At 43.9% G+C, this 14,315-nt stretch overlaps 1 protein-coding gene across 1 annotated transcript in view; it reads right to left on the bottom strand.

The window, feature by feature from the left end:
• Positions 1 to 2,577: 2,577 nt before the first annotated feature.
• Positions 2,578 to 14,315, bottom strand: part of LOC148480700 (solute carrier family 26 member 6-like) — a 52,036-nt gene continuing 40,298 nt past the window's right edge. The window contains exon 18 of the mRNA XM_088454018.1: positions 2,578 to 2,729. Within this exon, the coding sequence (XP_088310144.1) occupies positions 2,578 to 2,729 (152 nt within the window). The remainder of the gene's footprint in view (positions 2,730 to 14,315) is intronic.

Here is a 14,315-nt window from a genome sequence, read left to right as displayed (position 1 = left end):
AAGTGCGGTTCCATGCCCATAAAGTCCACCAAAAGAAGACTTTTGTCCCCTCGTGGGATTGCTTTGCTCGCCACAGGTTTATATTCCCCCTCTATGTCCACATGGATAGTAAGCAATGACGTTGGACAGTAACTGATGACGTCAGGGTACAAATACTGAAGGGGACACTCACATCTCAGGTACAAATACTTAAGGGCAGCTATACGGGTACATCCCCTTCAGTATTTGTACCTGGAGATGTAAGTGTTCATTGATCCATACTGAAATGCAAATGGAGTCTTAAAGACACAGAGATTGCCGATTTAGCAAAAGTTTGTAATAAGTCAAATTATTCCCATTATGAGCAGTTCTTATACACATTGTTAGCGCATATGTCTGCCGATAGCCACCATTGGAATTGCATGGATCTCCATGCAATTCCGATCTGCGTCCCCTTGTGGTAACCATCGGTGATGTATGCATGTGTACAACTAAAACATCGAACAATTACTTCTGATGTTTTCAGTTCATCCATTTCTGCATCAGACCCTCAATGAGAGACCAAAATGACACACAGCCGTAGTATATAAACATATATTAATATAATAAAAAGATCCAAAAACAACACTTTACATATTGTAACTGGGAAACAAGTTAAACTTAAGTCATTCAGGTTTTCTGAAGCTGTACAAAAATTTTTTTCAATAACAAACGAGCCTGTGAGAGGCACACGTTCGGTTAGAACTCGGTTTTGGTCTATGGTTGGGATTTAGGTTTCAGTGAGGGATTGGCGAGTGTTAGTGTTTAGAGTTAAGGTTTGGGGTAGACTTGGAGTACAGTAAGTATGTGGGATAAGATGAGAAGGTGACTTTGGGCTTTTAAAAATAAATATATATAGATAAACCTCTTTCTTGATGGCAGAGTGAATGTGAATACAATTCCATATTACCGAATCTCTACTGTGTGGCTCCATCCCAAGCCCTACAGATCTCTATTTTATGTTTTGTTTTTTTAAGGAAGTTCTTGGCACTGTATGTGATGTGTTTGCAATGGGAGGAAACCCAGCTTTAATCCTGGCATATTAAATAAGCATAAACTTGGACGGGCAAACCACTAGGCATTCTCCAGGCTCGGGTTATGGAGTGGACTCAGTTCAAGCCTTCTAAGCAGTGGTTTGCCATAGAGGAACAGTCCATTGCTTGACCGATTGCTACCCTGCTTGGGCCCCACCTTACCATGTGCTGCCCACCAACCATTGCCATTATAATCCTTTAATGGAAGACAATGAGGCACTGGAGTAGTTTTCCATACCCCCATTTCCTCTGACTTCACTTGCATGTAATGTTTTCTTTCCTAGTGGGTCAGCAGTCACATGTTCTGAAGGACTGGTCCACCATCCAACCTTTACGTGTCTGCCGTTTGGTGGTAACTGGGGAAATCCGTCCATTTCTGGCTCTACAAGGGGGAACTGTCTCTTCCAAATAGGGACCTTTGGAGATAAATCTCCTGGGTATGGATCTAGCCATAGCCATATTTGAATCGTCCTGTACCATCCATCTACATCCAAGACATATGTCCTCCTTGACATGTAAGCTTTTTATTAAAGATTTTTTAGCCTCACCTCCTGAATACACGCAAGCTTGGCTGCATTTCCATCAGAAGCCAATGCTGAGCACACAACCATGTGACCATGAGAACCAATAAGAAGCTACTTTGGCAATATTTGAATGTGTCTCAGCAGGGGTTGCACCTTCCACAATCTCCCAGTGCTGGGATGCCTGAGGGGTTCCATACTTGAATATTTTGAACCCCCTTCTTGCTTTGGCACGTTCCAGGTTATCATCTTCACCAGACATGTAGGAATCAGTGCTATGAAGACAGAATGAACCTAGAAGGGACATAATGACCTTTGACATAGTTTGATTGGCATTTGCATCTGGTCACAAAATCTTCAGATACATCCAGCATCAATAGATGTAATATAAAAGGTCAATGCAAGATAGTGAATAAATGTGTACACTGATAAACAATATACTTTATTACACAAAACAACAACAACATACAATTGAATCAAAACATATTCAGATTAATATAATAATGCCTAAAAACAATATAATAGGACTATACAGTGACATAAATCTTTAAGATTGGTGTAGCTTATGTAAAGAGGCCCCGAAAACCGATTAAAAGTAATAATTAAAACAAAAAGGATTTAAAGTAATTAGTTTTCTAAAAAAATATCAGTCTCTTATTCACAGGCTCTGGAACCAGAAATAAATTTCAATACCAGTGTATTTGTATTTGTGACAACTGTGTGTATACTTAGCGGGCCTACAGTATGTGCTATTTGTGATGTATCTTTATTCCCGCAGACCCAACGTTTGAGCAGACTTAAGGTGCGTCCTATATATCCAGGACATGAGAGTAAACGGATAACAAATGTAGATGAACATATACAATCAGTCTGTCGTGTGGCATGGGATATAAAGGTAAAGATTGAAGGGGTCAGGACTTACACATACTGCATTTTCCACGCGAATACCTTTCTATTGTATATCAGACAACTTGGGTTTGGGTTTATTGCAGAGAATAATCTGATTAAATTGCTGTTATTTCTTGGAGTGAGCTGGACTCGCTGTTTTGTCCGTTTGAGAGATAGGAAACCGCATCGTGGATTGAAGCAAAGACGGAGGCCTGAGTGATGGTCTCATTAAAGAAATTGCTGTTCTCCAGCTGTCTTAGCACTGATGCTGCAAATAAAAGAAGCTTATTATTATTACCTGTATGTTCTGTGTGCACCCATTCAGGGAACAGGGAATTGTTTCTGAGTTGTGACACCGTATCGGGTTTATTTTACATTTAGATAGATGTTAGTGGGGATCGTGTAGCATAGGACGGAATTTGTGTCTCAGGGGTCTATGGGTCTGATTCAGAGCCGCTCGTTAGCGGCCGCTCGTTCGTTGCAAGCGACGTTTGCACAACTGCGCATGCGTACGGATCGTAATACGCATGCGCGAACCAGTCAGTGTGTCCGAAAATCGTTTGTTCGCTAAATAGCGAATGCCTGCTATTTTGAGTGACAGGAGGAGGCGTATGTGGGTGGTAACAGGGGAAGGTGCTTAAAAACGGGGAGTGGAGATCCGAACGCAGGCGTGCTTAAAGGTCAAAACGGGCGTTTTATGGGTGTGCATAATTAATACAGCAGCGTCATTGACCACGTCACTGGGTTATTTTATAGTCAGAACTGCTCGCAAGACTGCGGTAGGAAAAACCAACCACAAGAATAGCGAGCAGTTCATACGCTGGTCGATGTACTCGATTAATCTAATAAATAGCGGACATGACATAGGATGCGAGCGGCCAGGGGGCGTAGTTTTCCAAAAAACGAACGCATGTTTTGTACGCTCGTTCAGACCTAGAGGCGTGAACAGACCGCAAAGAGCGAACGGTTCATTTGAATAGCCACCCCTTGTTTTAGAACAAGCGAGCGCAAATAGCGTCCGGCTCTGAATGAGGTCCTATGTACGAAGCCTAACTGTCACTCTATAGGCTGTGTTTGAAAAATGACAGCTAGGAGCTGATTGTTTGGTCCTTTATCTGCATCCAGTTTATCTCTCTCCAAGGCTGTATTACATAGACCCTTAAATCACATGCATAAAAATGTGACCTGAGAACATAATTTTCCCCTGCTAAGTGGCTCTGTAATGGCTAAATCACCCACGCCTCAGGTAGGAGAGGCGTCTACTGTCACTTCAGCCACAGAGTCCTTACATTCCACAGTGTATCCCAGAGGCAATCCGGAGGTAACAAGCAGAAGTGAGCGTTATCCGCTGCCTGTGACTGCTCGCAAGTTGATCGCTAGGCTGTTATTGAACAGCGCTTTAATGTGGGAACAGACTCAGGGGCTTATTTCACACAATTCTCATTTTAATACAGATGTGATAAATATTTTGATAAATGTAAAAATTTATATTTTCATGCAAATATACTTAGAGCCGCATTCAATTTGAGCCAAGCCACGTTAAGTTAATGTGGCCCGGACTTAACTCCGACTTCACCTGTTTTGGAGGCGGAAAAGTATCGCGCGCGTGCACGCTTTACCCCGTATTCAATTTGAAAAGTACGTGTAAACGGGACCCGGCGATACTTTAACAAGTGGTAAGTACTGTCAGTTTTGGGGAAATCAGCCTGACACCCCCCAAAAGATGCTCTGACATGGGGGTTAACTATGGTACCCCCCGATTTGGCTTGCTGAAGGTATTTGGTGGTTTTAAACGGGCTCAATAGCTGGTAAATAGCGTTTTTCTATACCTGATGCAGAATAGCATTTAGGAGTATTTTTTCCAGAAAATAAGTTATCCCAGCAAATTTGGGGTACTTGAAAATGGGGGTCAACATATTTAGAGTTGAAAAAGTGAAGTTGAATAAATCGTGAAAAATCCACCTGCCGCAAGCCCCTGCAATCAAAAAAACACTTGGGGCCCCCTCCTAGAGTCAAGTTTGCTAGTTTTTAAGTTTGTACCCCAACATTTTTTTTTTCGCCCCCTTTTTCAAAGTAAATTTTTGGGGGTGTCCTTAAGTTTTTGGGGATTTTTTACACCGATTACCTTTGGGGGACTGCCTGAAGGCTGCACGTGGGGTTCCCGCAACGTTGCACCCCAATTCTGCACTTTTTTCCACCTGCCGTTCATAGGCGAAACTTTACCGCCTATTACATTGCATTGACAACGCCTAGGCGGAAAGTCTTTCAAATTGAATACGGGGTAAAACCAAAACAGGCGATAATGACGTCATCGCTGGCAACTTAACATGGATCCGGACTTAACGCTTCAAATTGAATACGGGCCTTAGTTTCTTTTGCCAGGAGATCGGCTCCGATAAGAGCCCATCCTAGCAAAGAAGCTGGTCGGAGTGTGATAGTATAACGCTATCACACTGTGTAATAATGTGATAGTATAACGCTATCGCACTGCTTCCTGGTTCGGGTCCCCAGCAGGCAAAGCTCATTGCATGGCCGACAGCCTCCCTCCAGCTCATTCTCTGAAAAAATATAGTCTCACATAGGCTACTATAGGGTAATGCCAATGTGGGGATGGCATTATCCTAATGGGCCAAGCTTGGTAAATTCGTCAGCGGGGCAGCCCCCATGGAAACCTTATGGGGGCTACCTTTGAGGACGAAAATGGAGATTTCTGCTGCGATCCCTCCATAGTGCATCTGGGGGAAACGAAAATGGCTACTTTTGGGGAATATCTCACAAATATATATATATATATATATATATATATATATATATATACACAGAGTGGCAGCCGGCGTTCTCTGCGTTTTCTCCTCCCTGTTCACTAGTTGACGTTGTTTGTCCAGGCTTTTATGACGGATGCTGTCCAGTTCAGCCTTTGCGGTGGTTCAACACTGCCTGCGCATTTTAGAGATGTGTGATAACCGGTTCTAGAGTTGGAGATATTCGCTGTGTCCCTATGGACGCTGAGATCATGTCACGTTAAGTCTGAAACATTGTCTATGTTTGACTTTAGATAACTAAGGTCTTGGTAAAGGTTCTGGTGAACCGAAACGTCAACCATGATGAGATCCACAATCGTTTGACCTAGATGACATCTATATACTTCTGATGATGATGTTTTAATAAATGGGACTATTGATTTAAATGGCGAGTGCATCCTTCCCATAGTGGAAACAGACTATATTTTAGGGGCCTGTTGGTCTTTGGTAGCACCCCGATTTTGTCTATGTAAAGTTGAGGACTCTGTGGGATATATATATATATATATATATATATATAATTTTTTATTTTTTTTTAATTGAAACATCATATGACATATCAGACATGAATATAAGGTTGATAGTACAAGCAATATGTAAACATTATAATACAGATACAACAGATGTGCATTCAGACTGGCTAAAAGCAACACTGGAAACAAAAGATCATTGTTAAAAGTATAACCGAGGTAATAACCAAAGCCACAGGGTTAACATTAAAGTATCAACATGTCTATGCCTCAACCAATTTTCTTAATTTTCCTATCCAAGCAAATGGAGCCATCTCTGGATTGAATACCAGAGATAACCAGATATGTAATGAACAAATAGCGCAGTGGAAAATTGAGTGTAAATTTAACAATCCAAACTTACGGGTAGAAGGGAGAATGTAAAACTTTACAGTGAATAAGTACTAGCCCAGATATAATATTATAAATAAAAATGTTGTTAAAGAAAAACAAAATGGGAGAAACTGAACATAAGGGGGAGGAAAAACAAACAAATGGTAAAATGACATTTAAGTTCTGAGCAAAGAAAAGAAAACATTGTTACTATTAGGTAATTTGTGGTAACAAAAAACAGTGTAATAGGTTGAGTCTCCCATATCCATAATGCTTGGGACCAGGGGTATTTTGGATATTGGAATATTCCGTATTTTTGAATATTTGCATACTATAACGAAATATCTTGGGAATGGGACCCAAATCTAAACACAGAATGCATTATATGTTATATACACCTTATACACACAGTCTGCAGGTCATTTTATACAGTATTATTAATAATTTTGTGCATCAAAAAAAGTTTGTGTACATACATGAAATTAATTTGTTTCATCTACACCTTATACACACAGCCTGAAGGTTATTTTATACTATATTTTTAATCATTTTGTTCTTTAAACAAAGTTTGTGTACATGAAACCATCAAAAATCAAAGGTTTCACTTTCTCAGTCATCCTAAAAATATTCCGTATTTCGGAATAGTCCATATTTCGGAATATTTGGGTATGGGAGACTCAACCTGTATAACCAAGCAAAACATAGATTACCTGTAGGAAGGGCATATCTACTGTATTTCTATTAAAATATACTAGAATTTAAATAAATAGACAACGTGAAATGTAAAGAAGTTCCCATGGATGTATGGTAATATAAATGTCAAATAACTAATGGCAGTACACTATTCCATAAGCCTAATATTTAGTGGCTGGAAACAACCCTAGACAGCAATCTAAGACCGAACAAATAATATGAGACCACAATGGTGTAGAGAAAATGGCATTTAACCATTATCAAAAACCTGTATTTTCAGTGGGAAGCTAAGGGAAAACCTATATGGGTGTTTGGGGACAAAAACAGTATGAGGAGGCACTGAGAAGTTCGTTTTAAAGTGAATCATGGAAAGTTGGTGTTATCCCAATTATCAAAAATAAATAAAATACTGGGCCTGATTCAGAGCCGGACACTCTTTAAGAGCGGTCACTCTGAATCAGGGCGGCATTTTTTTTTTGAGCCGGCCCCCCGGCCGCTCGCTAAGCTGTGGGTGACCACCCACAGCTTTTGTGAGCGGCCAGCTGATGGTCGCGACCATCGGACTTGCGACGAGACCCTTGTGGTAGGGTCTCGTGCATCACAAGCCCCAGTTAGCGTCCAGCTCTAATAGAGCCGAAAGCTCACTCCTGAGGCCGTCCCCAAACGGCAGGCATTCCTGTGGGAACGCCTCCGTTTGGCCAGCCACCCCCCCTGCCCGCCTCCAAAACGGGGCGAGCTGTCAATCAAAATTGAGAGCCGCCCCGCTTTGGTGCGAGACCCATAGCGACGGAGCGCCCGTCGCTGGCCGGGTCTCGCGCATTCGCGCTGTGCGCTCGCGAGCGGGTCTGAATCAGGCCCACTGTTTCAAGTCAGGGAATGTCTGCAACTCTCATTCCATCAGGCCACATGTGAAAAACAAAAGGTGAAAACTGTATGTAAAGGGCCCCATACATCAGCAATGGATGGCCGTGATCCCGCAATGCTGCAACCTGGCATCGCGGGGTCACAGAAATCCAACATGTTGGATTTTCCCGATTTGATGATCGCGATTAAAAAATTATCGTGATTGTCTAATCAGGGACATTTAACATGGAAAAATTCAGCGATCCTGCGATGGATCACTGAACATCAATGGTGGGCGGTCGCCGTTTCCACCTGGAAGATTGGCATTTCCGATCGCATAGCAACAATCAGTCGCTGATGTATGGGCACCTTAAACCGCTACATCCAGGGCTGAAGATAATTTCATACCAATAGTGTGAGATAATTGTGACTTTACAGGAGATCCCGGAGTCCCTATGAGATTAAAGGTAGTTTGGTTTTGCTGAGAATGGAGACTATCATCCTCAGCAATCAGGGATGAAGGGAGATATAACTGATATAATTGAATACTAAAAAAATATTACAAAGGTAATGTGAGCAAAATCTATTATTAATAGTAATTACCAAATTCAAAATAGTACAAATCTAATATAAGGCGGCTCGCAGTTGCCCAATAATGAGCCTCCCCCTTAGAAATGAAAATATCAATCTATTAAAGTAACAGCACCTAGGGGCCCCCAAGATGTTATAAACACAGAGCCTTATTCAGAGCCGGACGCTCTTTCAGAGCGCTTGCTCTGAAGCAGGGCGGCATTTTTTAATTTGAACCGGCCTCCTGGCTGTGCGCTAAGCTGTGGTTGACCACCCACAGCTTTTGCGAGCGGCCATGTGATGGTCGCGATGGTCACGACCATCGGGCTTGCGACGAGACCCTTGTGGTAGGGTCTCGTCCATCACAAGCCCCAGTGAGCTTCCGGCTCTAATAGAGCCGGAAGCTCACTACTGAGGCCGCCCCCAAACGGCAGGCGTTCCTTCGGGAATGCCTCCGTTTGGCACGCCACCCGCCTGCCCGCCTCCAAAACGGGGCGAGCTGTCAATCACAATCGACAGCCGCCCCGTTTTGGTGCGAGACCTGTAGCGACTGAACGCCCGTCGCCTGCCGGGTCTCGCGCACGCTGGAGCTGGCGTGCGCATGCGCAGTGGGGGACCATCGACCCGCTTCCAAGTGCTGTGCGGGTCTCAATCAGGCCCACAGTACAGATGTGTTTAGGGATAGGACTGCTAATGACATTTAAGTAACAGCACCCAGGGGGCCTTGAAACAAAGCTGGTATAGACATAGCAGGGAGTAATCCCAGTAGCTTCTTCCAAGGAAATACACACAGCAGTTTATCTGGAATATTAAAGGCAAGAATGCCAGGAAATATAGCGTTGTGACCGCCATCCACATGCCATTGAGGTGATGAATGTGAAATGTGCATTAATGAAACTCATATCCCACAATGTAAGTCCGAAGTTGCAAAGAGATGAGTAGCAGGGTTCCCCTCTAAATTAGGAAACGCAACATATTGGGAAGGTGACCTGGTAGAATGGGTGTGATATGTGTTACCGCATGGCCGGCGGTTCAATTCCCGACAGCGGCTGCCCGACAAAGGAGGAAATCTCGATCGTCATAAAGGTAAGTATTTACTAACCTAACCTCCCTAACCCTCCTTAGGGGTGCCTAACCCTAACCTCCCCCCCTGTGCCTAACCCTAACCTCCCCCCTCTAAGTGCATAAACCTAACCCCCCCCTTCCCCGCTGCCTAAACCTAAGTCCCCCAGGCGGGGTGCCTACCCCTAACCTCCCCCAGGGGGTGCCTAACCCTAACCCTCATTCCCCCTAGCCTAAGCCTAACCCTAACCTCGACGTCAGGCAAATGACAAGCGTCTAGATTTAGACACCTGTCATTCGTCCCTAGCCGGGATAAAGCAGTCTGGAAGCCAGTGGTCGGCATTTAGACCATCGGGTTCCAGACTACATCCCGGTAGAATTAATGCCAGCATTTTCCGGACGAGGAATGGGCATAAAAGCAATAGGCTCAGAGTTGAGACTAATTGGGGCTGGCTCATTAATCTCACAGTCACTCTGCAATTGGGTTAGAGTAGCTAGTTCTGATGTTTGTGCATGCAGAGAATCGGGTCAGTGTCAAAAAGAGACAATAATCTATTCAACTTGTAATCTAGGTAAGGTATTAGAATCTTCAACAACGCCGACGCTAAATGAGTAGCCAAAGGTGTAACATCAAATCCTGAATCCAGAACCTCCACTGTTGGTGAAACAGGAAGGATAGTGAAGAGGATCACTCCTCCAACTGGAAAAGCCTGTGAGCAAACATGATACGAAAAACAGCGTACCTTGTTGAGAGATGAAAACGGGGCAAATCTTAGCAAGATTATAAAACTATGGGGTTATCTAACAACACTAATAGTAACACAGATATACAGCTGAGATAATAACACTACATAATAAAGTTGCAAGTATCGAGTATATGAAAGGGATGTAGTCTGGAAGCCGATGGTCTAAATGCCGACCGTCGCTTCCAGACTCTCTAATCCCAGCGTGGTACTAATGACAGGCGTTGAAAACTCGACGCTTGTCATTAACCATATGCCGGAAGACCGACGCCTAGCATACTGAACAACGGTAAACTGGGCACCAGGCACGGACACCCGTGCGGGGGGGAGGAGGGTTAGATTTAGGGCTCTCGGGGGGGACTTAGGGTTAGGCACCCCCCTGGGAGGGATAGGTTTAGGCTAGAGGAAGGGGGGGTTAGGGTTAGGCACCCCCGGGGGGGGAGGTCAGGGTTAGGCACCCCCCCAGGGGACTTAGGTTTAGGCATCGGGGAAGGGGGGATTAGGGTTAGGCACTTGGGGGGGAGGTTAAGGTTAGGCACCCCTAAGAGAGGGTTAGGGTTAAAATTAGGTTAGCAATACTTACCTTAGGGACGATCGGGATCTGCCGCTGTCGGGATTTGAATGCGGCCGACGGTAATACCTACTACACCCATATGAAATAATGCACTGTAATAGCAGGTGTAATGTGAAATTATAACACCAGGTGGCAGTATTGTAACATACAAGACTGAAGTATAGCTAATAAACCCGTGCAGAATTCACAGAGCCCCGTAAATACTGTGACCCATATTCAATTAGAGGCAAAGTTTTCACCTGTCCGACTGTTCGCTTCATTCGCCTGTTTCAGAGGCGAATTTATTCCGTGCGCGTCCCCGCTTTTCGCCTAATTCAATTGCAAAACAGGCGAAAACGGAAATAGGCGAATGCAGAACAGGTGAAAAGTACTGAAAGAATTGGGGAATCAATATATAGCTGTGTACTAATAGCCCTAATAACATAGGGAATCACTATAGATGTGTACTAATAGCCCTAATAACATAGGGAATCACTATAGATGTGTACTAATAGCCCTAATAACATAGGGAATCACTATAGATGTGTACTAATAGCCCTAATAACATAGGGAATCACTATAGATGTGTACTAATAGCCCTAATAACATAGGGAATCACTATAGATGTGTACTAATAGCCCTAATAACATAGGGAATCACTATAGATGTGTACTAATAGCCCTAATAACAGAGGGAATCAATATATAGCTGTGTACTAATAGCCCTAATAACATAGGGAATCACTATAGATGTGTACTAATAGCCCTAATAACATAGGGAATCACTATAGATGTGTACTAATAGCCCTAATAACATAGGGAATCACTATAGATGTGTACTAATAGCCCTAATAACATAGGGAATCACTATAGATGTGTACTAATAGCCCTAATAACATAGGGAATCACTATAGATGTGTACTAATAGCCCTAATAACATAGGGAATCAATATATAGCTGTGTACTAATAGCCCTAATAACATAGGGAATCACTATAGATGTGTACTAATAGCCCTAATAACATAGGGAATCACTATAGATGTGTACTAATAGCCCTAATAACATAGGGAATCACTATAGATGTGTACTAATAGCCCTAATAACATAGGGAATCACTATAGATGTGTACTAATAGCCCTAATAACATAGGGAATCACTATAGATGTGTACTAATAGTCCTAATAACATAGGGAATCAGTATAGATGTGTACTAATAGCCCTAATAAGACTATTTTGCGTACTTAAGTTGTGTAAATTGCTTGCTATTAGCGTCTTTGTAAAAGTGGTGAAGAATGGCATAAAGCTGTATTTTTTGGTGAAAATAAGTATTCCTGTCAAATTTGGGGTGCTTGAAAATGGATGCTAGCATATTATTATGTCTCTAAAGTGAACTTTTAAAAAACGTGAAAAATCCACCTGCTACATGCACCTGCAATCCCCAAAACACCTGACCCATACTTGGGGACCCCCAAGAAGTCTATTTCGCTACTTTTATGTTTATCCTCCCACTTTTTAAATATTCACCCCAAAAATGACATGTCTTTTTTGGTGTGTTCTTAGGTTTTTGTTTCTGTTTTTTTTTTGCAGATTTGTCTTTTGGGGGGGCTGTTCCAAGGGGTCTGAGTTGTTTCCCCACATTTGCACCCCAAAATAAAGATTTTGCATTTCTTTTCACCAGCTATTGATTGGAGAATCTTTTTTGGAGAATTGTTTTCACTTAGGCGAAATTGTCCTGGAATTGAATTTGGCAAAAAAAAAATTTGGCAAATTTTTCACAAAAAAATAGGCGAATTTGGCTTTTCGCCTCTAAATGAATTCCCCTCTGTGTGTGGAAATTGTACCTGTGCCAATGGAAAATATTCTCAATAACTTGAAAATACACTTTGAAACAAAACTATTTCTTAAATGTAGATGTTACACAACAGATGCATCAATACCCTTAGCAATAGAAAACAATGTATCTCATTTATACCAAAAAAAAAGTAGAGATAAGATCAGTCAGCCAATAATGTGGACATTTTCAATAGAGAGCTCACAGTTCCCAAAACAAAATCTGTCCAGCAGGCTATTGGACAGGCTAATATGGGCAGCAGCAGTGTTCAGATCTGGAGTTGAACCTGAAATGAGAGCGGACAGTGGGCCTAATTCAGACCCGCTCGCGAGCGTAGGATGCTCGCAAGTGGGTCGATGGTGCCCTAATACGCATGCACACGACGGAGGAGATCCGTCGTGCGCATGCGCGAGACCCGCATAGCGACAGCCAAGCTGTCGCTCCGGGTCTCGCACCAAAGGGGGCGTGCTGTCGATGGTGACTGACAGCACGCCCCCTTTGGTGGGCGTGCTGGGGGCGTGGCTGCCAGAAAGAGGCATTCCCATGGGAACGCCTACCGTCTGAGTCCGGCCCCACTGACATCAGTAGTGATGTCAGTGGGAGTGATTTTGGCTCTGATAGAGCCAAAATCATTCCAGGGCTTGCAGCAGCGAGACCCTACCGCAGGGTCTCATCGCAAGCCCGATGGTCGTGATGGTCTTGACCATCGTGACCATCATCATGGACAATCGCTATAGCTGTGGGAGGTAACCCACAGCGTTCCCATGGGAACGTCCATGAGGCCGCTCCAAGTTGAGGTAGGAGGGACGGCCCTGATTCAGAGCGAGTGCTCTGGTCAGAGCGTTCAGCTCTGAATCACAGGCCCAGTGTCCAGAGTCAGGACTTTGAAATAACCGAAGTATAAAAAAAGTAAAGGGGATGAGAAACCGGGTCTGGCAAATTGCACTATATGAGGAAAAAAGATAGAGGACGGGTAAGACCAGGCAAACAGGGGAGAGATACAGCTACTGAGCCATTGTGATGGATGGTCAGCTGCGGGGGGCACCAGATGAAAGTGAACGTCAGTGATTCCAGACAGGAGAGTTCTGTGGCACCTGGACAGTCAGAAAGGAGCAGCTCCAGCCGTGAGAAGCAGTCACTCTGGAAACACCAGGAGAGTATTCAGCATCGGGTTACCTCCGCAGCCCCGGAGCTTCAGGCAATTGAGAACTACCAGCAGCATACAGGAGCCACGGTCTCCCAGGTCCATGCCCACTCTCTGTGAAAGGTAAGATGGAGTCCCGCAGGGACAATAAGCACCAGGAGAGACTGTCCAGTGATGAGTCTCCCCCTGGCAGTGTTATTAGACACCAGAGCTGCAGTATGTACATGAGGTTCAGGGATGGAGATCTTTTACAGGGAGAGCCACAGGTTACTCAATTCCAGAACACGGACCGAACCTCAGACAGTCCAGCAGGGAGGCAAGCCAGACACCACTGGAGGAGGAAGGCAGCCCGGTAAGTGAGAACTGGCTCAAGGGTGCTGCTTACATTCACTGGGACCACCCATCACACCAGCCCACAGCTTGAAGTATAGCAGTCACTTACAGCAGGAGAGATTCTCAGTCAATCCCAGGTTTTGCGCCCAAAGATGGCCGAGGGCGGTCAAATGCACCTTACACTTTGTAGGCTTGACTCCGGGATATAGAAGGTGACTCCAGACCTAAGATCAGGACCAAACTTTTTGCCGAAGTATCAGTGCAGCTGTAACGCATGGCTAACAGTAAATCTTAGAGCAAAAACTAGGTTTTAAAGCAGTTGAAGCTAGCAAGGTCCGGAGTTCATGTAAAAAGCAGCCACACTGGGTGCCTCGCCCACCGGAAGTCTATCCCGCAAAAAATGTATGATAAAGAGGCCCTTAAGCAGCTTATCCCATAAT

Source organism: Taudactylus pleione, unplaced genomic scaffold (assembly GCF_031769625.1).
Source record: "Taudactylus pleione unplaced genomic scaffold, aTauple2 ptg000607l, whole genome shotgun sequence".
NCBI lineage: Eukaryota > Metazoa > Chordata > Amphibia > Anura > Myobatrachidae > Taudactylus > Taudactylus pleione.
Note: the sequence above shows the minus strand (reverse complement) of the source record. Positions and strands in the feature narration are given on the sequence as shown.